Source organism: Cottoperca gobio, chromosome 14 (genome assembly GCF_900634415.1).
Source record: "Cottoperca gobio chromosome 14, fCotGob3.1, whole genome shotgun sequence".
Classification (NCBI taxonomy): Eukaryota; Metazoa; Chordata; class Actinopteri; order Perciformes; family Bovichtidae; genus Cottoperca; species Cottoperca gobio.
The window spans coordinates 5,668,700-5,695,896 of NC_041368.1; the positions used below are offsets into that span (position 1 = coordinate 5,668,700).

The 27,197-nt window shown below is 41.6% G+C and overlaps 1 protein-coding gene across 1 annotated transcript in view; it reads left to right on the forward strand.

Annotated features, from left to right (window-relative positions):
* The window catches only part of zzef1 (zinc finger, ZZ-type with EF hand domain 1), a 39,858-nt gene that overhangs the window by 1,974 nt on the left and 10,687 nt on the right, over positions 1–27,197 (forward strand). The window contains exons 5-47 of the mRNA XM_029447778.1: positions 91–290; positions 975–1,185; positions 1,325–1,441; positions 2,344–2,522; positions 2,783–2,881; positions 3,384–3,475; positions 3,568–3,713; positions 3,975–4,080; positions 5,578–5,796; positions 6,625–6,716; positions 6,848–7,071; positions 7,570–7,703; positions 7,814–7,884; positions 7,978–8,092; positions 8,197–8,362; positions 8,637–8,758; positions 8,846–8,968; positions 9,793–9,962; positions 10,053–10,134; positions 10,233–10,434; positions 10,829–10,962; positions 11,069–11,309; positions 11,453–11,532; positions 11,640–11,730; positions 11,871–12,351; positions 12,433–12,597; positions 15,508–15,627; positions 15,750–15,911; positions 16,086–16,218; positions 16,663–16,801; positions 16,911–17,076; positions 17,164–17,426; positions 18,345–18,517; positions 22,593–22,788; positions 22,872–23,020; positions 23,633–23,913; positions 24,163–24,337; positions 24,427–24,559; positions 24,645–24,871; positions 25,627–25,935; positions 26,131–26,231; positions 26,352–26,487; positions 26,776–27,135. Of these exons, the coding sequence (XP_029303638.1) occupies positions 91–290; positions 975–1,185; positions 1,325–1,441; positions 2,344–2,522; positions 2,783–2,881; positions 3,384–3,475; positions 3,568–3,713; positions 3,975–4,080; positions 5,578–5,796; positions 6,625–6,716; positions 6,848–7,071; positions 7,570–7,703; positions 7,814–7,884; positions 7,978–8,092; positions 8,197–8,362; positions 8,637–8,758; positions 8,846–8,968; positions 9,793–9,962; positions 10,053–10,134; positions 10,233–10,434; positions 10,829–10,962; positions 11,069–11,309; positions 11,453–11,532; positions 11,640–11,730; positions 11,871–12,351; positions 12,433–12,597; positions 15,508–15,627; positions 15,750–15,911; positions 16,086–16,218; positions 16,663–16,801; positions 16,911–17,076; positions 17,164–17,426; positions 18,345–18,517; positions 22,593–22,788; positions 22,872–23,020; positions 23,633–23,913; positions 24,163–24,337; positions 24,427–24,559; positions 24,645–24,871; positions 25,627–25,935; positions 26,131–26,231; positions 26,352–26,487; positions 26,776–27,135 (7,285 nt within the window). The remainder of the gene's footprint in view (positions 1–90; positions 291–974; positions 1,186–1,324; positions 1,442–2,343; positions 2,523–2,782; positions 2,882–3,383; positions 3,476–3,567; positions 3,714–3,974; positions 4,081–5,577; positions 5,797–6,624; positions 6,717–6,847; positions 7,072–7,569; positions 7,704–7,813; positions 7,885–7,977; positions 8,093–8,196; positions 8,363–8,636; positions 8,759–8,845; positions 8,969–9,792; positions 9,963–10,052; positions 10,135–10,232; positions 10,435–10,828; positions 10,963–11,068; positions 11,310–11,452; positions 11,533–11,639; positions 11,731–11,870; positions 12,352–12,432; positions 12,598–15,507; positions 15,628–15,749; positions 15,912–16,085; positions 16,219–16,662; positions 16,802–16,910; positions 17,077–17,163; positions 17,427–18,344; positions 18,518–22,592; positions 22,789–22,871; positions 23,021–23,632; positions 23,914–24,162; positions 24,338–24,426; positions 24,560–24,644; positions 24,872–25,626; positions 25,936–26,130; positions 26,232–26,351; positions 26,488–26,775; positions 27,136–27,197) is intronic.

Sequence of the window (27,197 nt, forward strand, 5' to 3'; positions counted from 1 at the left end):
CTGATTGTCATGTGTGCCTGATCCTTGAAGGTTTTGGTCCACGTGTATAATACATTTAAAGTTGGAAACTCATCTGTTTTCTGTTTCCAGATTGAAAATGAAACCTGATGTGGTTTTGAGACGTCTAGCGATTGCAGTGGCTTCTAACGACCACAGCTACATGCCTCAGCTGGTCTCGGTTGCTGTCGGGAAAAACCGGCGTTCCCTGCAGGAGATCAGAGATATCCGCATCCCCAGCAATGTCACTGGCTACGTAGCTCTCTTGGAGAATGCCAACATCACACACCCCTGTGAGTCATCAGCTGTCAGTTTGTCTGCTTTGTGTTTATTTATCTTGGGCTTGTCTTCTTTCGCTCATGCTTGTAGAGGAACTACATTTGTAATTTGCACCACTTCTGTGAAGACAAAGCATGGGGTTCATATAGTTGAGTGGTTAAGTGCCTCTCTTTAAATCCTCATGCAAGCTTCCATTAGCCTAGAATCCAGGCATCAAATCTGGTGTGTTGTTGTTGTTTTATTTGCTGCTGACCACCTTTTATTAGAAGTCGTCTCGCCACACAGAAGCTAGGCTCAAACTCACAAACTCCGATGCATATATGAATGAGGATAAAGGCGAGCGAGAATCGATTGAACCAGGCAACTGTGAGCAAGAACAGGCAAATATATTAGCAGAGGTTCAGATGATGGATACAAATTCAGCTATGTATTTTGAAAGCAGTCTCGTGGTTTGAACCTGTTTTGTTTAGTTGTGAATGATTTACTATATCACAATGAGCAAATTGAAATTCATTGGCTGGCTTTGCTTCGATTTACCTTCTCATAGTTATTAATACAAGGGATTTGTTTCATTTGTTTCTACCTCAATCAACATCTATTTCATGTCGCTCTCAGAGAATGAAGCCACCCATTATGGCATTTTTGCATGATTTATTCCGCCAGTCTGCTAACTGCATTATTTCTTCACCAAATCCCAGACATCCAAATCAACATTAAGCGGTGCCTGAGCGACGGATGTGACACGCGTATTCATGGCTTAAAGACACTGGGCTATCAGATTACCAAGAGTAAAGAGGTGTCTGTTTCTGATGCTTCAGCCATCTGGTACTTGTCTCTCCTCACCTCCTTGGTCACGGCATCCATGGAGACTAACCCTGCACTGGCTCAGACTGTCCTTCAGAGCACACAGTAAGACGCACAACTCATGGTTCTGGACATGTAAAAATGAGTGCAGCAATGTTTGCAAGGATTTTAATGTTGACTTAAGTGTAGTGGTTTGTCCAGCGCTTGGGTTCTGAGTGCTTTTTTTGTGTTGTTTTTCTCCTAGAAAAGCCTTACGGCATATGCCACCATTGTCCCTAACACCGTCATCCACAGAGTTCCCCAAGTTCTTCTCTTTGAACATCCTGGAGGAGGTGGATGGATTTCTCCTCAGGATAGCAGAGTAATGACCTACTGGGATTACATCAGCACACTCACCCATCACTGCCACACTGCGCTCATAATGCTGACATCATCACAATGAAAACAGGCTAAAATCAAAGTATTGATTTAGCGGGGCGATGACACACTATTTCCATTCCATGTGATGTGCTGTAAATCCTTCACTGGTGGTCCGGGTCTTTATCCACAACAGCAGCAACAATAACATGACAGAAACAGTCTCATCAGTTAGTCATCAAAGATATTACTGGAGACTATGTTTATTCACATATATATTCAACAGTGTTAGAGATGCGTCATGGCCAGTATTGGTCTTTACTGAAGCATTCTGCTTGTGAGACTTTAAACTTCAATTTCTTAAATTTGACGGAAAGTTGTAGTGAAAATAGTGTGCCTTCACATTATCTGGTCCAAATGTTGTCATCATTTTGTAGATATACTGTGTTTAGGGGAGACCCCAGAGTTTGCTCATGGTCTGTTTGAACCAAACTCTTCAAGAGTAAATAGTATTTGCCAGTATCAGTATTAGCAGTTAAATTGCAATGTATCTGCTACTATACTATACTATATGGCAGCTTTAAAGGATAGGTTTACAATTTTTAAAGTCATGCTCATGTTCCTTCTGTCTGTACCGGCCACAAAGAGATCCCCACAGTCTGAGGTGCAACCGGCATGGACAGTGGGAACAATAACAGCCATCGATCAATAATGCTTTAAATGTTCAAGGCATGTGAGAATGGATTTAAGGGTTGACTTGAAAGAAATTTAAACTTGAGGAAACATTTTGACGTTATGATCATGTATGAAAACTTATTTGACCAAAACACCTCTGACACAAAGATCTTTAATATGACTAAAAGCATTCTAAAACTGACTTGTGTTTGTTTCTTTGCTCCTGTGTAGCTGCTGTGTGAGTCCAGATGCAGAATTGACCCTTCTGGCCTTTGCTCTAGCCAGAGGCAGTGTGGCAAAAGTGCTCCAAGCCCTGTCCTGCATCAGCGATCATCTAGAGACGGAGTACAAGGCCTCCGCCCTCATCGTGTCTATGGCCTCCGTTAGGCTGCGACTACTTAATCGCAATGGTAATGTGACCAGCCCTTCCTTTACTTACTCACAGAAGGCCATTTGAAACCATAGATCTAGGAGAGAAAGTGCTTCGCCTACAAGGAGGAAATGCATTAGTGGACTATGCAGTGGAAAATACCTAATTATGTTACAAAGCTGCAGTGCTGTGTGGAGATCATTGCCTCTGGATAGGAATGAAATTATAACCTATATGGAAAATGATTAACTATGATCTAATAGAAAATGCACTGTCGTGATGCGTTGTGTTTCATTACAGGGAAGCCCCTCCAGTTGCACCTACAGGCCTGTGATGTGAAGAGTAAAGAGGAGAAATCAGGACCAGAGAACATGCTGACAGAATCCTCCACTGGAGACGGTACAACTGAGACTCTCCTTATTCAATGAGAAAACAGCAATAACATTAAGTTCATGTATCAGGGTTCCTACAAAGTCTTGAAGTTTGGGAAAATGCTTAATTATAACCAATATGTTTTCAAGGTTAGGAATATGCTTTAATTTTGAATATATTCCTGGAAAAATGATTGATTTTCAACATAATCCGGTGTGGAATAACCAGTTATTTAAAAAATGAATAAAAATACAATCAAAGTTATTATGAACAGCTGGTAAAATCAGCACTGATTGATTGATTGCTGTGGTTATAAAGGAATTCTGCAAACTTTATTTTTTACAATTGCATGTATAGTAGCAATTTAGATGTGATGATTAATGTTTCAAGAGTCTGGAAATATTTGGTTTAGATGCCTTGAAAGTGCTTGAAAGTGCTTGAAAAGTGTATTTCACTCTTGAAAAGCTGGACGAACCCTGACATGTGAACATGCCCTCAAGTATAACTGAATGTTTTTGTTCCTCCAAAGGTTTTCTAACAGAAAGTGGCAGGAAGAAAGCCAGTGTTATCCTGTCGACAGAGGACCAGAGTAACTTCCAGGTCACTCAGATGAAGATCAAAGTGAGTCTCTATTTGATTTAGAATTTTAAAGAAACCCGGCAGTGTAAGAGGATTCCTTTACATAACACTTACTCTCTGGTTTGTGTGTTCAGGTGCGAAAAGGAACCATTGGAGCAAAATGCGGCTTGGTGTTTGCATACAAGGAGGAAGACCCTTTTGATGCAGAGAAACATTTCAAAAGGTTCAAAAAGTATGATGCGTGGGACTACAAGGACTACAAAGAGTTTGTACAAGACAAGTAAGGATCCCTTCATAGCCGTCTGAATTGTATTATTCCTCATATTTTAAAGGACAGCTATGATTAGCAAATCAGAGTGCTGGTTTTGAAGAGTAAATGCTGCTAAATACATTACATGTATGACAATGCAGCACTTCTAATAAGATAATACTAAAACAGTATAGATAGTTTGTGTGCGTTATGGAACCCCTCAGGAGTGTGGGTTCTGCCTGAGTGGTTTATGTGAATGGCTGACGCACCATGTTGTCACCTGACCTGCAGTGTGAAGATTCCAACACAGTCAGAAGACGAGCCCATTGGCTGGTTTGAGCTCGAGGATGACTGGAACGATGTGGAAATCAAGCTGCAGCAGTGTCGCGTTGCAAAGGTACACACTGCATCTAAGAAACATTTTGTCTTTCTTCTACACATTTGAACCTCATTACCACTAAATGAACTGTAATGTAATTATCAAACCCCTCAACCAGTTATTCCGTAACACTGTGTTGTGTTACTTAGACATTTTGTTATTTAGTGTTTAGTACGGAAGCCCTAAGAGGCAAGTGAGTTTTTTTCATTTATGAAAACGCGTAAAAAAAATTAAGTTTTGGCAGGTGAGTTTTGTATGTTGTTGTAATACTCATTCTGGCCACAAGAGGCTGAAGTTCACCATTTCTCCATGTTCATAAACAAACTTTGAACGAATACAAAGAAGGCAAAGCATTTAGACTGTTTGACTCTGGCTGGTTGAAACAAATATCTTTCAATCCTCTCGCAGATTCTGAGTATTGCTTTTTGAAAGAAAAATGTTCAATTCAATGAAAGTTTCCCATAGGCCACATTCGGCATGGATCTGCGCAGTCAAGAAAACTGGCGATATCATAAGTGCTTATTGCAGTTGTGTTGCAGGGTAAGCTATTATAAATATATACCGAACTTGTGTTTGTTAATTATTATAAAACTCAATATATAGAAAGTATATTTGTGAATATATAAATCAAGTAGATAGACTAGCATACACCAGGTCGAGTTCAGGATCAGGGAATTCATTTGTTGGTTTTCCTTGCATGAAATGCTCACTCGAAATCCGCGAAGATTTCTTGGGCTCCCAAGACTTCCCATTGTAATCCTGTCTCTTTACAGCTTTGGTCCATGCTAGCCTTCTATCATTGTTCTTTAGTGCTGTTGGAAATGGAAATAGTTTAAACGGGGGCTTGCAGTCGCAATGTTTGCAATCGTGAAGCTCACAATGAGATTCTGCCCATTTATTTATCTTTCTCCCACTGTTTGAACATCCTTTCACCACACAATGTCGGTGTCCAAATCCCATAACTAGAAGAGCGATGCTTACACACTAAAAACTAGCCAAATACAATGTAAACACGCTTGAAGAATAAGCTAAATACAATGTAAACACGTAGAGAAGAAATAAAATATGGCGGCACTTTTCTAGGCTTGCCACACCAGCATGCATTGCGATTCCACCGGAAGCCCGAAACTCCGATTCCATCTATACAACTCACCCGTTGTAATTATATTGAGGCTTAAAGTTACGCATTATTAGGGGCGTGGTCGCTTTGAGTGATAGGTGGGAGCAGTTTCACAATATATGTACCTTGTGTTTGGAGAGCATGGAAAAATTAACACTCACCTGGAAGAAAACCTGAATGCTTTTAGTCCTATTTTTAATTACAACAACAAACACTTGCAAAGTAGTCTGGCAAAACTTTCTTTTTTTCAAACTTCCATAATTTTGGTCTTCCAGGACACATTAAAAATAGGATTTCTACATACTAAAGTATGTTAAACGAAGGCCATCGTTTTCAATTTGCTGTCATTATCAAGTTACCACACCTCTTAATCCTCTGTTTCCTTGTCTTCCCAGTTCCTGATGGTTAAATTCCTCTGCACCAGGCAGGACTCTGCTGAGCGCCTTGGCGTGCAGTCCCTCAGCTTCAGCGGCTATCTGTGCCCCGGGCCAGAGAGGCTCGGAGACCTGGACGACCTCAGTCCAGAGGGAGAGAGCTTCGACTGTGATGCCATCACTGGCCTTTGTCTACTTAACAAGACACTATACTTTATACAACAGCTTACACGAGAAATGGTAACTACTAATCTACAACTAGAGTAATCTCTAATCATTTAAATATCAATAATATTAATATACTTAAGTATAATTACCTTGAAATACCACTATAGCTGAAAACAGTGCAAGCTTCTCAATACGCTGCATTATATATTGTGAGCCAGCATGTTATAGTTGTACAAAATCTGCTGAAGTGTTTTATGGAACTGCACAAGTGCCAATGATGACAATAGCTGGTGTAAAAAAAATGACCAACATTTTTTTTTTATATTACTCTTTAAAATGATCTCACACTAAACGAGAGAGACTGAGAACAAGTACAAACGTGCTCTTTGTGGCAGGAAACGATGAGGTTTATGAGAAATATTACCATTTAACATACCACTGGCCTGAGTTAGAGACTTGACTCAGGTTTTGTATTTATTTATAAGACTTATCAACCAAAATGTCAGATTTCATTTGGTAAATTAACTTTCTTCTTTTATGTGTTTATTTCTTTACTCATTTTCTTTTCTGCGGAAGACCTGAGAAGGAAGTGAGAAAAGAAGATCTGGTGATCCATTTTCAATTTCTGACCTAAATAGTTTTTTCCTAAGTAACTGTTTTTTGATCACCAGGAAAAAAATAATTAACTTGCCTCTTAGGGCTTCCGTACTTTTGCTTTTACCACATTCTTGATTTCATTTTATAGTGGGTCAGTCTTTCTGCCCACTTTATAGTCATTAGAGGCCATTACAACATTTCCTTTTACTGTACTGCTGAACTGTTGAGGGTAAATGGATACTTCATATTTGTGAGGCATATTCCTTTTTGTAATTGTTAAAGACTTTCTCTCCATTTCTGCAGGACGCCTCTCACTTCAAGCAGAAGTATCTTCTGGACTTCAGTGGTCTCGGCCTGAACCTCTTTTGGAACTTCTACAGTAAACTCAGGGAGATGTGAGTAGCAATACTGTAACTGCTGTTTTCTTGTACTACAACTATCAGTGCAGCAATATTTACCATCGTACAGGTCAGGACACAGGTATGTTAAGGTCTCACCTGTAATCGAGCTTATGTCTTTGCCTCAGTGAGGGAGAGGAGGTGATGAAGGCCAGAGTTCTGCTACTCCAATTGATGCAGAACTGTTTCCCCATGCTGCCCAATCCACTTGAGCCCCAGAGCCCAGAGGAGAGCCGAGGGCCCGACGAGGGAGCCACAGCAGCGGCGGCTTGTCCATCAACGTCCAGCAGTGCAGAGCCTCCGTCTGACTCTGCTAGGGCCGTCTGTGAACTCTACACTCACCTCTGCCACAGTAAGAACCTGTTGTCATACAACTGGGAGTAGTAAAAAGCATTTTGTTGAATGGTCACATTTGTTTAAAGCAACTACAAGGAACTTTCATTCTGCGATGATTTTAAAATGGTCTAAAGAAAAATCTCCTCCTGCTTCCTTTTAAACTTTACACTGGTTAACGAACTACCCACTGGGAAGGCTCTTCCAGTCTGCGCGCCGTAAATCGATTCGACTAATTTCGAGAGGAATTGAATTGGGGGATTTATTAAAAAAAAAAAAAAAATATAAAAAATATATATATAGCATATAGCCTATAGCCAATCTTCTCGCTGATGCTCTTGTTTGCTTTGGTAGGTCATATAATGTCACCATTTCTCAATTGAGACCATTTCCTAACCAGGTAAAAGTCCTTGTAGTAACTTTAAATGACAACATCTGACAGTTGTGGCTTGTCATGATTTATTCGTAAAAATTTGTGAAATCTATGCAATAATATTTTTCTTGTTTGTGTTTTTAGTTGTGGATGGTCCAGAGGGTGTGTTATCAGTGGATAAAGCTTTGCACAAGGAAGCAGTCAAGGCCATTCTTAATGGAGCAGCTGTTTTCTTCCCCGATAAACACGTCAGGCGGGACAAACTCTTCCACATGATGGTGAGTTTATTAAAACATTCATATGATGATGATGATGATGATGATGATGATGATGATGATAACAATAATATGATAATGATGATACAATGTGATCATTTTCCTTTTTGCAGAAAAACATTACCGAACAGGATCAGCCAGAGTCGGTGAAGGTGACATTTGAATCACTTTGTAATTACTTCAGGTAAGGATACCATAGATCTACAAACACAAGATCATATTCTCGTACACGTCCAGATCACAGTGGAGCAGCAACAGTTGTGTTTTCTCTGTGCAGTGACCAGGATCCAAGTGGCCTTCTCCTGCTCCCACCTAAAGGGGCTTCCTCAGACTTTGACATCAGCCCCATACTGTCTGTGATGGAGACGTTGCTACTGGTGGCAACAAGAGAGGTGAGACCTCTGTCACACACACCATTTATTTACTATTTATCAACAACCCTCTCCATCTCTCTACGTGCCTTTCTAATGTTCCTCTCTGTTCTCCCGTCTCTCAGTGTGAGGTGATGATGGTGGATGAGAACAGTGGAGCCAGCAGGACAGTGTTGCTCTCCTTGTTTTGGTCTCTGCAGGGCAGTCTGCTCTCCTGGTGCTACCTACAACTCAAAGGAGGAGCCTCAACCGCCATCGCTATGGAGCTGGCTAGAGACATCCTACTTAAATGTGAGACACAGCTTCCTCTTTTCAGGGTTAGATCCTACTGGTGTGACAACGGTATCCCACAATTCGATTTGGATTCTTAGGGTCACGATTTGATTCAAAACCCCTACCCCAATTAGATTCTGAGTTTATATGAGCACACCGCCTGGTGCTGGTAAGTCAAATGTGGTAGTCCTACAGATGAAAAAAGTTGTTTAATGAGTTGGTACGAACACTGAGTAGAATCCATCCTTGAGTCAAGAGGATTTGTTTCAGAGTAAATGCTTTATATCAACAGATGTGGATCAGTTCCTGGGAAGTATCAAAGAAGTCCTTGGTTCCCTGCTCGGGAGATACACTGGTGCTGAAATTACTGACAAACTAGGCAGCTCCATCCTCGCCACAGTCTTCAGACAACTGGTAATACACTCTTCCCCCCCACCCTTCCTGCACAATTATAAAGTTGACCATGCTGAGTGAATGTAATATTTGTTCTGGTCCTGGCAGATGATTATACTCCTGGAGCTATGCTCTTTGGACATCCCTCACAGTGTGCTGCTGAAGAGCTTCTCCTCACTGGTCGAGCTACTCAAAAGCCTGTCCAGTGATACCGGAGACATCTTTTCAAAGGTCAGTCCACTCTGACCTCAGAGCTTAGTGGACCAGAATGTATACAACCTCTCATCCCACTGTATGAGTATTGATGGACACAAAATAAAGCCCAAAGGCTTATTTCTCTTGTGGTCTTGTGTGTCCAATCAACATATAAATAGCAGGCAGCTGGGTAGCTACTTCAACATGCTCTAATTGTATTGGTCATAAAAACTTAAAATTGATATTGAATATGCTGAATGGTCATTTGTAACCATTTCTTTAAGGCCACTTCATACATGCTCAGTGAAATACTCCGTTTGAGATTTGTTGGCAGATTATTCCACTGTACTGCTGCTGTAGACAAAAATAGTTTTTTGCCCAAAAGGCTATTGAATCAAAAAGGTACAAAGTCTATCTCTTGTAAAGCAGCTATGATGGTCTCTTAGTAGTGAACAATAAATAATTAACTACTATGGTCCCTTTTTTAAAACTATTTTGTAAGTGAGCAGCATCTTGACATAAATTATAATTTTTTTACACCGTCAAATAGTTTGAGATATGTATGTGGGTGAACATTTAAGTTTCTAGTTTGCTTTTGAAGTGTTGTGATAATCCAGTACAGCAAGAGATGGCAGCGCATAAATGAAGAGGTGAAAATGCAGAGCAGCATCTGGGGTGTGGAGGTTGTGAAGAACAGCAGCCATGTAGTGCTGGAAAAAAGCACAATATTTCCCTCTGTAATGTTGTGCAGTGGAAGTAAAAAAGTCGCCTAACATAGAAATACTCAAATTTGTAGTACAGTACTTGCATTACGTTACATTCCACCATTGACCATTAATTGCATGCCATGTCACCGTTAGGTGGATCAGGAGAGCTGGCACCAGCCCCAGCAGCCAGTTGTGCTGAGGACCTGGAACATGGAGTCCCCTCACAACTATGAGAATAGCCGCCATGAGAGCAGCATCTTTGCCTGCCCTGGTGCTACATCCTTTGAGGTGGAGTTTGATGAACGCTGTGAGACAGAGAAGAGGTGACTGATGTGAAATATTAAGTGTTCAGATGCCCTTTAACATAGTGAGACTATTTTAGAACCCATCCTCTATGCTCTTGATATTCACAGATACGACTACCTAGAATTCACAGATTCCAGAGGTGGGAAGGTCCGCTATGACATGAAGGTTGGAAGTGAGAAGTGGCCAAAGGTAGGATATGGAAAACCATTCAGTTGTCTCCATGTGAAACGCTGTTGTTGCTTATTTAATTTACAGTACACACCTGCTGCTTCTCTTTGCTCCTTCAGAAGGTGACATTTGACGCTGGCCCTCAACTCCAGTTCCTCTTCCACTCTGATAGCAGTAATAATGAGTGGGGTTACAAGTTCACTGTGACAGCCCTGGGCCTGCCAGATATCACTATTTCTTGGATGTCAGACCTGCAGCTGCTGGTGGCTCGCCTGATGGGTCGTCTTGCTTCCAGAACCCTCGCTTTGAAATCCCCCCACGGTGAGACTATTTTCCAAAACCAACATTTGTCATAGAAAGGTCTGTGATCTTACAAAAGAACAAAGTTTATGAATGACTGCACATTTTGAGGCTTACATGAACAGATCTGGAAAAATGTGGATGATTTGGATTTGAGAAAAAAAACTATCGATCAACAGAAATATAATCGCCAACTATTTTGATAATTGATTAATCGTTAAGTAATTTTTCATGCAAAAATGGAAGAAAATGCTGTTTTCAGCTTCTCAAATCAGGAGATTTCCTGCTTTTGTTTCTCTGTTTTCTATCATATTGCACTGAATAACTTTGGAGGTTGGACTGACAAAACCGGCAGATTAATCAATAATGAAAATAATTATGAAATGCTGATATTTGTGAGTTGTATCTATTTCAGAGATACGCACAGTTAAGGAGCTTCCACCAGGGAAAATGTCCCATGTTCAGTCTTCTCCTTTATGGAAACCCATTCTGCGACATGGGTTGTGTGAAACAAGGGAGTGGAATCCGACAAAACCGGACACAGACCAGGTACTGTCAAATCTGCTTAATCCAGTTGTGTAGAAATTACATTCTCAGATTTATAATCTCAGCAGCGCTTAGTGCTCTAATACTATGTTGCTTTTTTGTTTGGTAGATAAATACATGGACTCTTGAGGAGTTAATGAGCTTCCTGGAAGACTTTGCCCGTTGGAACCCTTCCCTGGAGCCGACACACAGTAGAACAAAGCTGATGAAGACCCTCATGCAGTCCTGCAGAAAACAGCCAATAAGGAACGAGATTGCCCCCGGGTCGAAGACAGACCAAGCTGTAAATGCCATCTGGGCGGCCATGGTTTACCACACACCAGCCCTCAACCAAGCCCTGGAGACCTATGGTAAGGCTTAGCTGTAGCTGTCATACAGCAAAAGCTGTTCTATTACTGCAGTTTCTTGCTGTGTGTTATCCTGGTAATTGTACGTCGTTGATTCACTTGGGTGAGTTTATTTCGTCCTTCTTTTTTTGTCTTTGTATGAATAGTTAATCAGGACTGCAAGTCCTGTTTAAGTGAAGAGTTTGTGCAGGTGTATTCATTGGCAGACAGCATCAGAACATGGATGGTGAGTGTTACTGACATGATTCATATCTTTGTTCATTTTCTGCTGCTGAGTTTATATATCATCATGTTACTGACTCAATATGCTGATGATGTCTTTTTTCCTGCCAGTTGGAGATGAAACAGAGATATCTTGTTAGCAAAATGAATGTTCCTGACGAGAAGGACGGGGGTCATGATGAGGTTACCATGGAGACACTAGGTAAGGACTCACCCTTTCTTTTCACCAACTCTGTTATCTCTTTAATATTAAAGTGTTCAATTTAAGAACGGAATTTGGCAAAAAAAACATGATCGGGACAATTTCTAATTTTTCTGACTTCTGTAATTTTCTTTCTCTAGCTGAGATGTGCATTGAGAAGAGCCTCTTGCTCTTCAGATTTACCCCTTGTGGAGTACCGTGCCAGGACAACGACTCTTCCAAAGAGGGCAGCAACGCTCCACTGCTGCGCTCAAGTTCCATCTCGGAAGCAGACTTCCAGGCCAGTTCCACTCAGGGACCTCAGACTGCAGCGTCTGAGGAGGGTGTGGATGCCAGGACAAGACAGAGCCAGCCCTCCGGCACTCAAGCACAAAACTCATCGTCTTCTGGGAACAGCAGACAAGGCCACAGAGGCTCCACAGAGAGCCTCTGCTCCCAGTCAGGGGAACCAGCCTCTCCATCCGCGATCCCCCGCAAAGCCCCATTCAGTCGGGCACGCCTACGCCTCCTGTCCTGTCGATCTATAGAAGAGCCACGCCTGACCCCCTCTGTCAAGGATCGCTACCCAATACTCAAACACATCCTGAACTTTATAAGGGACCAAACTCTCACAACAGCAAGGTGACTGACTCCACTCTTCTATTTTGCATTTTGTATAATTGTACCATACAGTGATAAAACATTCAAATCTTCCTCCTGTAGCATTCTGCAGACCCTGTCCCTGAGCAAAGCCCAGGCTCTGAGTGTGTGCAAGGTCTTGGAGATGGTTCAGCAGTGTTTACATTCCTTGGGAAAGCCACACCTCTTCCAAGCCCCCTGCATCCTGTTCCTACAGGAGCTGCTGGCATGCCAGAAAGACTTCACCAGGTACGTCTGTAGAAAATGTTTTCAGTTCATGGAAAACAACACTAAATTGTTTATGTTAATATTACAGTGTGGAAGCCCTGGGAGGAAAGTAAATGTGCAGCTCTTTACTAGTTTTTGCGACCACTCAAAGCGCTTTTACATGTCAGCATTCACACACACATTCATACAGAGGCAGAGGCTACTATACAAGTAGCCACCTGCTCATCAGGAGTAATATACATTCACACGCACACACTGATTGGTGGGCGACCGCTAAGATGTAGCACGATACGATGCTCCAGAGGACTGCGGCTCCTCACACACCTCCTTTTGTCGCGAAAAGTTGCAGATGGATTGATGGATCAATGTTATGATATTATTGATAATTGATTGGTACTAGCTTACATTTGTTTTACAGGAAGAAAAGATGATTGGATTTTGATTAAAAAAATATATATAATAGATTTTCTATTTGTTTGCATATATTGTTTCATAGGTGCTTCAGTCTAAAAGTAATTTCATCTCAACTTTAAAAAAAAAAGGTTTTGCCAGGATAATCTTTTAAACTTTAAAGCAAGGGTGGGGAACCTTTTTCCTATCAAAGGCCATTTTCTTTTTACAACATCCTTCGAGGGCCATACTAATTATTGAACTCATAACCTCTGCAAAAAATAAATAAGACACAGCCCATTTATTTCACCTTTCTTTTATGCTGTGCAAAAAAGCAACTTTTTTTATCCATGTATCTTTCTGTTTTATCAGAAATCAGAAATCCTTTATTAGTCCCACAACGGGGACATTTATCTTGTCATAGCAAAAGAACATATGAAGTAAAAAGGCAGTACACAATAATTAAATAGAATAAAAAATAATATAAGCACCAAGAGGTTGATAGAAAATAAAGTGAATATTGTAAATGGCAGTGATAATTGCACAGCAGTGGTGGAATCTGGTCTGATCTTGGTGTGGTGGTCTACCTCTCTATCTGTCCATGTTTGTATGTTCCGCTCTGGAGAGAGCTGCTTGTTGGGCCAAACTCCGCCGAAGAGCATTAACTTTATCCAAACGCACTCGTCCTTTCAGCTCGTGCAGTTTGACATGTTTTGTGCTGTAATGACGCTCAAGATTATTTTTCATCACCACAAGTACGTCCGCACAAACTAGACACACTGGCCTTTTACTTTTACTTTCTCTGTTTTACACTCGCCATGCTGCGTTCACTGATGTCAATGACTGTCTCGTTTAATATTGATCGTGTGCATGTGACGTCACGCTTATTTCCCAACCCGGAATTCAGCCATGTTGGATGATATATACAACCAAGACTGCGGTCGTTCACGTGTGAGTTGCTGCAACGCTTCGTAATTTTCTTTGTATTTAAACGTCTAAGATTGAAAGAAAATGCCAGTCGTGTGCGCAGTGTATAATTGTGGTAATAACGCTACTCGTGACCCAGAGAAACGGTTCTTTAGATTTCCTAAAATCATCAAAAACAACGATCCACAAAAGAGGGATGAATTACTGTCTACCGAACGCCGTAAACTGGTTTAGCAACATAACTCGTGAGGATTTAACAGAAGACAAAGCACAATTCACCCGTGTGTGTGGCGTCCACTTTATATCTGGTAAGAGCTCATGCTAAAGCTATGTTTTCAATGTTTACGTTAGCGAGGATAACATCGCCGCTCTTCTCACTCACAAACCACGGCTTGAGCGGTGTATCTCGAGCTCTTTGAGAGTGATTCACACGGGCACGGACGAGCACCCTGTCATCTTTCAGTGGTTTGGTAAGAAGACTACCAACCCAGCCAGAAACAAAGACATTATAAGCATCTAAGCTCTTGTATGCCTTCATTTGTGCGTTGGTTGCCCATGACGTGTGTAGCACAAGGTAGTTCACAATATCCGGATATTCAATCGGTCGTAATGAATCTAAATCCTCAATATAGTCTGACGGCTTTAGCGTGTACGGGTCACGGCCGCAAATTTGGACTTTTCCTCTGAATCTTGCCTTTGCAGAGGACTCCAGAGAGTCAGAATACTTTGAAGAAGTCGGAGTTGTTGTTGTTCGCTTTAGACGCCATTTTTGATTTGTATATCATCCAACATGGCGTCGCACGCATACGTCACACAGTTTTGTCACGTGTTTGCACACGAAGAATTGAAGTTTTTTGACATGTGACCACGTGATGACACGTTCCGCTCGTGTTGTGTTCAAGGACCCTGACCTTGGCCAGGCAAAACAGTCAGTCGCCCGTTTTTTTTGCTAGTGGATTTTTTTTGCGTGTGTTTTACGAATTACCTCAAGGGCCGGATCAAATGGTCTGTATATGGCCCGGAGGTTCCCCACCCCTGCTTTAAAGGTTCCTTCATATTTTTCGTCCGTGGAAAAAAAGAAACTGGCATTTGTCAGGTTCGGTGTGTGTTGTTGTCATACTCATTTAGGTCATAAGAGGCTTTTTTCACTTGTTCTTAAGTCGTAAACGTAGAGAAAACAACTTAGAAAATGGATCACCAAAATATATATATATATATATATATATATATATTTTTTTTATCTTCCATACAAAGGTTTAGCACAGTTCAGTAAATATTTTTGAAAAACGCTCTTCCAAAGTCTGGAATTATGAAATAACAGTATATTTTTGTTTCTTAGATACTTATCAGAGATAGATCATAATATGCTAAAATATATTAGGTGTTCTGGACGACAGTATTGGAGGGGCCAAATGTACAGTATGTCTCTTTGGAAATTGATGTTAGTTTTGACCAATATCAATTTCATTGACGGTTCAGGACATATGAATACATACATTTTGAGAAGGAAATAAATTGCGTGTGTATACAAACTATAAAATAAAAACCGTATGCTGACCTATAACTGTACAGTAGTGTTTCACTCGGTGTTCTCTTTTGCTTTGTCTTTTGCAGTTATTTCTCTCAGTTGTCAGACAGTGGGCAGAAGCTCGGAGAGGAGGTGAGGCATTCCTACCATCAGTTGGTGCTCATGCTGGTGGAGGCAGTACAAGGCTTCAGCAGCCTCAATGAGAAGTAAGCTCTTATTCTTGTAACGCACCATCTTCACACACTGAAATTAAAAACTGTTGCAGCAGTGATTAGTGTGTGCAGTGTGTGTGCAGTGGTGTAACCAGACCCCCATCACTTCTCTCCAGAGCCCTGCTACCGGCCCTGTCATGTGTGCAGACCTGCTTGTTGCACCTTCTGGATATGAGCTGGGAGGTGCAGGACCTTCCTCTCTTCCTGAATATCAAGCTTCCCGAACTCCTGCTCAGCATGTCCCAGGAGAACATCAGTGTTCATGACACTGCCATCAGGTAAGATCAGACCCATCTCAGAAAATAAATAAATAAGGCACGATAACAATTGCTAAGGCTAGCAAAGTAACAGCTTTCATTTAAACATTTTTTACAAATCAGTAGACTAACCTGCTAGGTTAAACTACATTGCAGAGATGATAGATTATTTCTGTGGTTCAAATTCATCTTTAGTCATTGGACAGAGGAGGATGAAATCGCAGACTACAAGAAGAACCAGGAGTGGATGGATGAGTGTATGGACGGGATGTTTGAGAAGTGGTATGACAAAATCGATGAAGAGGACTCCATGGAGGACAGGAGAAAGGTACATCACACTGCATGAAGTCCAATCATTAGCCAACAAGGAGAAGTGTCCTGTGTCTGAGATGTCTGGGGAAACAAATGGCACCTAATATTAATTTATTTATCAAAATAGTTGTTAATAAAAAACATTGTCGATTGACGATCAATTAGTCGACTAGTCGTGGCAGCGTCACTTCATACAACAGCGTTTGAAACGCATACATTTTGTGTCTGTCTGTTTAACAATACAAACAAATACACACAAGATGAATACTGTAATATTTATTTTCTGTCATAATATGACCCAATCCAAAAAAGACTTCTGTCTCTATTGCCTTTTGTGTGTGATGAAGTTTAAAAAGCTGTAGGCAAGTAAATATTTCCAAGTCGATGATTAAGGTAGGATCTATGCAAAGATTTGCTTTTCATTGGTAACTTTCAATATTCTTTCCGGTTTTATCTACAGATGCACATGTTCATTGCACGTTATTGTGACCTACTCAATGTTGTGATCTCCTGTGACGGCTGTGAGAGGATGGCACCTTGGCACCGCTACAGATGTCTGCAATGCATGGACATGGACCTCTGCAAGACCTGCTTCCTCAGTGAGATCATTAACTTCACTACACTACTCAATCACTCATACATTCACTTATCGTAAATTGGATAAGAGCATCAGAGCAAACCTAAATGTGAATGTGTGTTTTTAACCAGGTGGTGCCAAGCCTGAGGGACATGAGGACGACCACGAGATGGTGAACATGGAATACGCCTGTGACCATTGCCAGGGGCTCATTGTAGGCAGCAGGATCAACTGCAATGTCTGTGAAGACTTTGACCTGTGCTTCGGTTGTTACAATGCAAAGAAGTATCCCGACAGGTGACACATTTAAAGTTTCTTATGCTGTTAATACACACTTAATGGTGTACCTCTGTGTTGGTGACTAATTTTAACGGTCCCCCCTAGCCACCTGCCCACCCATCGGATCACAGTCTACCCCATGGTGACTATACGAATCAGTGACCGTCACCGCTTGATCCAGCCCTACATCCACAACTACTCCTGGCTACTGTTTGCTGCTTTGGCCCTGTACACGTCAGAACTGAGCAGTCAGAAGCAGATGGAGGGAGAGCCTTTGGATAGCAACACCCTTGGCCAGGCCTCAGCCCTGCAGACAAACTGCTCCCAACTCATCACTGATTGTTTGCTCAAGGGGCAGACTGGCAAAGGTTAGTCAAAACCAGATATTTGTTTTTGATGGAATCGTTCTACATATTGGGAAATACACTTTATTGCTTCCTTGCTGAGACTTGAATGAGAAGTCTGTAATCTGAATATTAAACTAGAGCCAGCAGCCGGTTAGCTTATCTTGCTTAAAGACTAAAAGCAGGGGGAAACAGCTAGCCTGGCCCCGAACAAAATACTATGAAGTGTTAATTAATGAGCTTTTAAGATAGAGATGGGCTAGCCGTTTCCATCTACCTTCAGTCTTTATGCTAAGCTAAGGTAATTGCCCTAGACTGTATAAAAGAAGTAAACGTAGTTACTGTGACATCACCTATTGATTTGTGGACTACGATTTTGAAGCCTCACGTTTGGCTTTTGGCCATCTTGGTTTTTTGGAATCAGTAGTGACCATACTTGGACGAAAAGGCGGAGCTTTAGAGGATCGAAGCCCGGAGAGGCCAGTCACTGTTAACATAGCAAACGCTAATTCTGCAGCTAACGCTAGCACTAGCTAGCTATCTTGGTGTTCAAGGTGCGTCCGTAATTCACGTTAACTGTGATATTAATTGGATGCTAATTTTGGCTACTGAGAAAACATTCTTAAAACAAAATTTATTACTGGAAAAAACTAACATCCAACTCCTTAAGAGTGTCTTTTAGTACAACAGAACACTTAGGACTTAGAACTTAGGGCATGACAATACCAAGGTAGCCACGCCCTAAAGCATAACGTTGTGTCAGTTGTTGTTTATTTTACTCTAAATAGGACCATAATTTACTTAAACTTGGGTTCAACAATACTCTGTATTTTCAAAATGACTGTGTTGTTAAAGGGGGTGCTTCATTGTTCACCCATGTGTCACATGGTATCTCAGGTTCTTCTTACCTTACCAAACATTTCTTTGCCGTCCTATACATAGGTCTACGTTCGTCAGCCTTGCTTGCCCTGCTGTCGTCTAATGAATCGGCTTCTGATAGTGAGCAGTGTCCAGGCTCTCCAGAGTCCTCTCAGGAGCTCAGTACAGCCACTGACACCACCTCTCTCCCTGGCAACACTGCAGCAATCTGCTCCCCAACGTCTCCAACGGACACGGTAAGGAACTGAAGTTAAGTTATAAGATAATATGAAGATTGATGAATCATTTCTGTTGGAGGAGTGGATCATTACAGTGGCAAGAAGTAAAACGCGCACAAAAAACTAATGGAGCACATACATCCATAAATAGACAGACACAAATGTATATACATATTCTAGCTGATGTAGAACAATAGCTAGAGATAAATACATGTACTTGTGAAGTCTCTATATAGGTAATACAGTCAGTGTTTCCACTAGGTTTACTGCCTTGGCAGGGTGCTGGCTGGGGGGGGCGGGGTTTCGACCGGCTGCGGCGGAATGCAGGGGCCCTTTCACAGTGCATTTGGACCTGAACAGTCTGTTAGGAGTCATATTTATATTTTAAGTGTTCACATATTTTCTTTTATAACAATAATTACAATAAATAATAACAGTAATTAGAAGCATTTTTATTTTTACAATTAACCTAATAAATAATAATAAATAAATAAAATTATATTATAATAACAATTAGAACAATTTTACTTTAAGAAACTTAAACAAATGTAAACAAAAATTGGAAACAAATAAAGACATGTACATTCAATCAGTTCTGGTTTACACACAAAGTGTGCAACTTTTGTTTCTACAGTGGCTCTTTCTTGGTTTTTTAAAGAACATTTCCAGTGTCTCCTGGTATGGAAAGTCAGACACCTCTGGCCCATTTATTGAAATCCGCATGCAGGCTGCAAGATGGTCCCCCTGCAGCCTGTTGCGGATGTTTGTCTTGACCTGCAAATACATTAACTGTTAAGCTTTACAAGCGATAGCTGATAGCTTAAAAATTTCTTATAACTTAAAACAGCAAATGCCATTGTGAGAGGTATTTCTTAACCTGTTCAGGGTGGAGAAGTCCCTTTCATAATTTACACTGCTGACTGGGACAGTGAGGGCAATGGCAGCCAGCTGGCTTACAGTTGGGTACAGGACCCCAAACTCCTCATATTTTGGGGACAGGTCTGACAATATGTCCAGCTGAGTCTTGTTTTGAAAACGTTCATACGATTAACACAGTGCATTGTTCATGATAATGTCATGTGAAAATGTTACATTTTAAAGTTACCTTGAGTAGACCAGAGACGACTTGTTCCTTGAAAGAAGCCCATTCACAAAGAACTGTGTCGAAATTGGCATGGGAACAAAACTTCCCCACCAGTGTCCTCAGGTGTGTGTGTGTGTGTGTGGTGTCATAAGAGAGTGTAGCTGCTTGTGGACCCAGTATTCCAAAAGCGGCTAAGACTCCAACCTCACTGAACAGCCTCTCAAGATGGGCAATCTGGCCATCCAAATAAGGATCCATCACCTCATCGAACAGGTGGGGAAAAGATGTCAGTAAAACTGTTTAGTCTAAATTGAAGTTATATCAATGAAATCAGCCAAAAACTACATAATCATACCTGTGATTGGAATCTTTGCCAGTACTGCTGTCTGCCCCCTGTATCATCCTGGCCTCTTCTTCCTCTCTCCTGTTCGGCAGAGATGCTGAATGCACCCAGTCCCAAAGGGTCATCAAGACTTTGGTTCAGTGTGGCCAGGTTGATGACCTCTAGAATCTTTGATGCCTTTTATTAAGGCCAGTGTGACAGGGACCTAGGAAATTAACCAAATTGACTCAGATGAAAAGATAAATTGCGGTAACCTATGTTTGTGCAAAATAAACATAAGTGTTTGGGTTTTTAAATAACCTGCTCTTTGATTGCCAGGAACATGACGTCCTCCTTTTGAAAGATCTTGGAGAGACGTGCCAGGTGAGGGAGCACATCGGCTTGCATGTGGAGGGCGGCAATGAAACGATAGCTGGCAAGGAATGAGTAGAGTCCCTTAGCAGTAGGACATTTGTGGGTCTCTACTTCCTCTGCCAAGGCTCCCAGTACAGCAGTGAGGTTTTTCATGAGGTTTTTTACAGCCTCATGTTGAGAGCCATCGTGTGTCCTTTACTTGCTAATAATGACAGATAAAACAGTTGTTTAAAAAAATAAAGGAATTAATATGGTATAAATATTCAAATCTCAATTTATTTGAGGTTTAAAATATTTACCTTCACTTTCAGCTCACACACACTGAGAACCTCTGCAGCTGCCTTTAGAGAAGCAGAGCGATTTGCACTATTACACTGCACTAAGTACAGGTGGAGCTGTTCTAAGTGGTCTCTGAATGTTGCCATGTAAGGCACATCTTCTGATGCGTCCTTACAGGCTAGAGCCAGCCTATGTGCAGCACAATGGACACTGAGGAGGCATGGCCATTCGTCTGACAGTTGTTTTGCGACCCCATGTTGTTTTCCTATTGAATACATTTGTTAATGAATTTAACAAGAAACTAAATATTCAAAATCCAGTATAATTACATACAAAAAACCTGTTTGACCTACCTGTCATAACTGCAGCGCCGTCAGTTCCTAATCCAAAGATTAACTGTACGGGGATGCCCTTCATCTGAATAATATTTTTCAGAGCTGCCACAATTGAATCTGCTTTCCTGTCGGTCAGGCAGATCAGATCCAGGAATGGGCTGAAGAGCTTCCCCTCTTGGTCCAAGTATCTATGTCCATATGATAACATTTTATACATTTCAATTATCCCCTCATACTGTGTATTGAAATTGTATTAGTCGATGAACTATTACACTTTGATTACGCTTACCTTACATGGATGTCAGTTGTCTGCACACGGAGACATCTGTAGTCTCATCTATTTCCACGGCAATCACTTTTGACTGAGCAATGTCCCTTAATATGGGCTGCTCAATCACCGTTGCAAGAATTTCCAACAGGTCATCTATTATTCTATGAGATCTGTAGTTGGTGGTCTTGGAAATCTGAAAAATTGTTGGAACATTTTACATTCAAAGATGCTGGACATTTAAATGCATATGAATTCTTAAACTAATCTATTATTATGCCATAAAAACATACAATTGATTGTCAATATAACTATCTCTTAAAACTAATATTTTTTAACATATTTAATAAGAAAAAAGCATACATTAAGCTTGTTGAAATAGGTGCAACCCAAAAGATTAGCCAGTTGCAGCAAGGCTGGATAGTTTGTGTGGTGGGCTATGTCGTGCTTAATGAGCCAGTATAAGCCCACCACAGCCTCATGCTCCAGCACAGTTGTTGGCTCAAATGATGCAAGGACGGTTTTGCCTGAAATGAAATGGATCATCATTATCAAGGAGCACAACATGTTATTGATAAAATTATATTTTAAATAAAATATATCATTTTTACCTGTTGTCAAACGTGACTTGCACTGACATGCTATTTGGTGATGGTCAGATGCCATATGTTGATCAAGTTTGTCCTTTCTGTAGGACTGGCAGGGTGACTATAAAAACACGGGTCTGCCTTCCTCTCACAACCCCCTGTTTGTGCCTACATATCTGGCAGAACATTCCTAAAACCAAAAAAGAAAACTGAAATAATTCCCCATTCATTCTCTATTCACTGTATTTTATTGATTTATTAATTGGTGTATTTAGGTATTTAGGTATTTATCAATTATTATTATTTATTTACCCAGATCAGTTTTGTAGAGCCAGGATGAATCTTTCTTCTCCAACAGCCAAGTTTCGTCAAAGCCTGTGACCCTGTGACCAGACCTGTGCTGCTTTTCAGGGGGTGCAGTTTCATCAGGAGAGTTGTGTTCAGGACTAGCAGAAGAGCTGCTAGCACTCTGACTGATCTGAGTAGCAGAGCAAACATTAGCATCACTGGTAGTTGATTCAGGCTGTGTACGTTTAAAAAAAACGTGGATATTTTCGCCTGTGTGTCCAAACGTTGTGGTCGACGTTGCTCCATTTTATAATTAATTTGTTGGATTTTTTACTTTTTTACACTTTCCTCCGCTCTGTCTCTGACTGTGCGCACGTGTTTGTGTGTCGGGAGCGAGCGGAGCCCTGCCGTTCGCGAAACACAAAAAAACACACAAAAAAACCACCTGCCAAGGCAATGGTAGGGGAAACACTGACAGTATTTAGTATTCTAAAAGTGTAAAAGCTCAGTGTTGGCTGTCTGCCTACTGAATTGTTGTTATCCTCTCACCACTAGAGCAAACCATCAGGTAAGGAGAAAAAAACAAAGGAGTTGGGCTCTCCTCCCTCTGTTTCTTCAGAGGTGTCGTCCCCACCAATCACTGCAGAGGGGGAGACAAGGAAGCTGGTGAGCCAAGACACCGTGGACTCTGCCAGCCTCAGCAAGACACCCTCTATGTCCAGTGAGGACCCCCTCTCCCCTGTGGTGCGACGTAAGTACTCACACTACCTCTACCGGGCTCTGATTATTAGTGGATATGACTAGTTGTCTGGATCAACCTTGTATGTTTCTCAGCTTCAGAGTCTGGTCCAGCAACAGTCAACTCTCCAGCATCTGATGTTGTCAAGGAGACAGATGAGAGGCTGCCCCAGCATGTGTTTTCAGAGTGCTCCAGAGAGAGGATCCTGGGACTACTAGCAGCCATGCTGCCTCCAGCCAAAACAGTACGTGAAACCAAAGACCAGTTTTTAGAGTTGAGTCTATGAAACGCTAAAGAAACCGTTCTACATTTTGTTAAAAAACATACAATGTTTACCGGGGAGTTAATAGCTAAACTACTTTTTTGGCAGGTGTAGTAACTTAGTCTTGTCATCACCTTGAGGTTGCCAGGCAACCAGTAAGACTCGGGAAGTCACTGCCGTCAGCCAAGAAATAGTCCCACACATTTCCCCCCAAAAGACCACCAAGTGTCATTTTTACACATTATGATTTTGTACAGAAATGAAAAATATGTAATGAGTTTATTATTGAGCTTTTGGAGCTGCTGCCTGACACATTCAGATTTGTTTGGACAGAGCCAGGCAAGCTGTTTCCAGTCTTAATGCTAAGCTAAGCTGTTCGGCTGCCGGCTGTATCATTATGTGTGATGGACAGATGTCATGTCAAATTAAATGAAAACACCCAAATCTATCAACACTTTTAATTTAAAGTTAAAACACTTAATTATTTTGCACTCCTGTTTTGTTCACTCTTCACAATAATGCGTAAGCATTGTCTTCTGCATGTTATCCATTTATCTACAGATAACGTTTATATCGTCTTTCTTATATCCTCAGGGCAGCACTCTGTCTCTGCCCAGTCTGAACTCCATCCTGCCCAAGCTTTTTAGGGCAGTTATTTCCAATGCTGGCTCTCTCAATGAGACCTACCACCTCACCCTGGGACTACTGGGTCAACTGCTGCTCCGAATCCCTCCGATAGAGGCCGACACTGCCGTCACAGAGGCCCTGGCTGACAAATATGACTTGCTAACACAAGGAGAGGTATCCAGTTCAGACATCCAGGGCTGGAAGACCACCCAGCTGCTTTTCAGCCTCGGGGCCGTCTGTTTAGACAGGTAAAAGAAGAGAAACCTGAGTCTGCGCTCGTTACCACCTAAATATATCTATAATTAATAATACTAAAATGTATATTAATGTAATGTAATTGGCCCTTTGATGGAGTTAGACCTTTGTGAATTGAGAACCTGCTTTGTGTTTGTTAATTAAGTCCACAGTTGAGATCTTATTTGCCAGAAAGCTAATCAATGTTTGCACCACCCATTATTAGTTATTGTGAGATGTGTCTCTTCTCCTCTGTTTTGCAGTCGTATTGGTCTGGATTGGGCGTGCACAGTGGCAGATATTTTACACAGTGTAAATGTTTGTCCTGAGTGGAGCGCAGTCATTGCTGCCTTCACTGACCACTGTATTCAGCAGCTGCCACAAACTCTCAAACGCACCAACCTCTTCACCCTGCTGGTGCTGGTGGGCTTCCCTGAGGTATGTAGAATACCTACCACTGTATATGGTAGAACGCTATCCTCCCTGACTTTCTAAGCTCAGTTGTGACTCCTCTGTGTGTCTGCCAGGTGCTGTGTGTGGGCACCCAGACTGTGTTTATTGACAACGCCAATGAACAGCACAGCATGATCTTGCTCAAACACTTTACTGAAAAGAACCACGCTGCAGTGGTGGATGTTAAGACACGCAAGAGGAAAACAGGTTAGTGCAATTGTAGCACACTCTAATAACTTTGTGTAGAAATAAACATAGAATTAACACTCTGTGTGATTCCTCTTCTTTCTAGTGAAAGACTACCAACTCATCCAGTCTCAGGATTCCACTGCAGCCGGTCTCCCAGGGCAGTCAGAGGGCCAGGGCTGCCCAAAGACCCTGCTCAGCCGATACCTGAGCAATTTCACCTCTATCATCAGCCACCTGCTGCAGACCAGCCAGGACAACAGCTCTTCTGATGCTGTGGAGGCCTCCTGGGTTCTCTCCTTGGCCCTTAAAGGCCTCTACAATACACTGAAGGTACCGGCCATGACCTCGGAATCTGCAATAATTATTATAATAATATAATAATAGTAACCCTTATTTGTATTGCACGTTTCTAAAAACAATGTTTACAAAGTGCTTTACCTGTTTATAAAAGTGTGTTTGTAGAAGGGATATAAAAGATGAAAAGTAAATGTAAATTAAGCAAATAAGTCAATTATAGAGAAAGCCCTGTCACCGTTAGTCTTGAGTCTGGCCATCGGAACAACCAAAAGTGCCTTACTTGAGGATCTATGGCTATGTTCCGGCTCATAAAAAGTTAAAAGGTCAGCAATATAGCTAGGGCTAGGCCATTCTGTGCTTTAAAAATAAGTAAAATCCTAAAATCAATCCTGAACTTTAATCGGTAGCCAGTGCAGATATGCTAATACTGGGGTATTATGCTTTTAGTGCCAATTAAAATTCTAGCTGCAGCATTTTTAACGAGCTGGAGACGTGAGATTGATTTCTGACTGAGGCAGGCTCAGAGAGAGTTGCAATAGTCTTGACGAGATGAAATAAAACCATGAATGAGATAAGAATGACTTGATTTTTTATATATCTCAGAGCTGAAGGAAGCAGGACTGTGCAACTCTCTATACCCTTTAGCGCCTTGAGATTGCTTTTAGCTTTGAAAGGTGCTTTACAAATAAAATGTATTATTATTATTATTATTATTATTATTATTATTATTATTATTATTATTATTACCTGCTTCTTGAAAAAACGTGTTTTCTCATTCTGTTGTGTAGAAATATGGAGTAGAGCAATCTCAGGAGGACATCCAGCAGTCAGGACTGACCCAGCTGCTGGTGAGGAAGTGCAGCAAAGGGACTGGCTTCAGCAAGCTGTGGTTGCTGCGAGATCTCGAGATTCTCTCCATCATGCTCTACTCCTCCAAGAGGGAGATTCATTCCATGGCCCAGGACCCAGAGCGAGACCAAAGAGACCAGGACAAAGAGCACGACTCCGACCAGTCCAGCTGCTGTGCTGACGACACTGACGTCAACAAGCCCGACCCCTTAGAGGGTCTCGATGAGGAGACAAAGATTTGCTTCCAGGTGATGAGGGATACTACCAGAACGTTGCATAAGTGCAGGCAGCTGGCCAAACAAGTCCAGCCGGCTACTTTATTATATTCATTTTGTATTCTAATAAAATGGTTCTGATAAAAGTTTGATTCTCATTTAAAGAACACTAGCCTCTGCTTCAAATCAATGTGAGCATCAAAATGAGTTTCTTTCTTTTCAATGCAGATCACCCACGATGCCTTAAACGCCCCTCTGCCCATCCTGCGGGCCATGTATGAGTTGCAGATGAAGAGAACTGACTCCTTTTTCCTGGAGGTGCAAAAGAGGTCGGCAAATAATTCATTTTTTAATTGACTTTCTTTATACGATACAGTGTGGTAAAGGTCATACTTTACAATTTAATACGACCTCTCTGTTATGTGTTCTACCTTTTGTGTTATTATCAGATTTGATGGAGAAGAAATAAAAACGGATGAAACAATCCGGACACTGGCTCAGAAGTGGCAACCTCACAGGCGGCCTCGCTCTGAGGAGAGGAACACCAAGGCCGTGGACACTGACATGATTGTGGTGTCATGCGTGGTGAGTTGTTTAAAAATGTGCCCTGAAATAGTATCATTTATTAGCAATTGCCAACAACATTACACAGAGGTTTTGAGATGTCAAAAAGCACGACATATGGTTGTTGTTAGCAATAATAAAGGGGGGTTGTATGAGGCACTGACTATAGTAACATACAAGCCCACTTCAAAAAATCCAAACTATCCCTTAAGCATTACTAACTATAACGAGAAGAGACGAAATACTCTGAAAACCTTTTCTCATATGTCAATATTCTGATATAATCCCATCATCGCTTCCCTCCCACAGTCTAAACCCAGTCACTGTGAAAAGGCCACAGAGGAGATCAATGTAGTGGCCCAGAAGCTCATCACAAATTCAGAGACCGACTTGCAGCTCAGCTACGCCAAACAGAGGCGCACCAAAAGTTCAGCTCTCTTGCACAAGGAACTGGATGTGCGCAGCAATCGGGCAGTTCGTCAATACCTGGTGAAGGTCAACCAGGCCATCGCCACGCTGTACGCCCGCCACGTGCTGGCCTCGCTGCTGGCCGACTGGCCCACAGAGGAAGATCTGAGCGAGGAGGCCCTGGAGCTGAGCGGCGCCTCTCACATGGCCTACATCCTGGACATGTTAATGCAGCTGGAGGAGAGGCCGCTCTGGGAGAAGGTGGGCAGATGGGAGGAGAATGTGAAGTCTGTTGTGATTTCCACATATGATACATTCTAGGT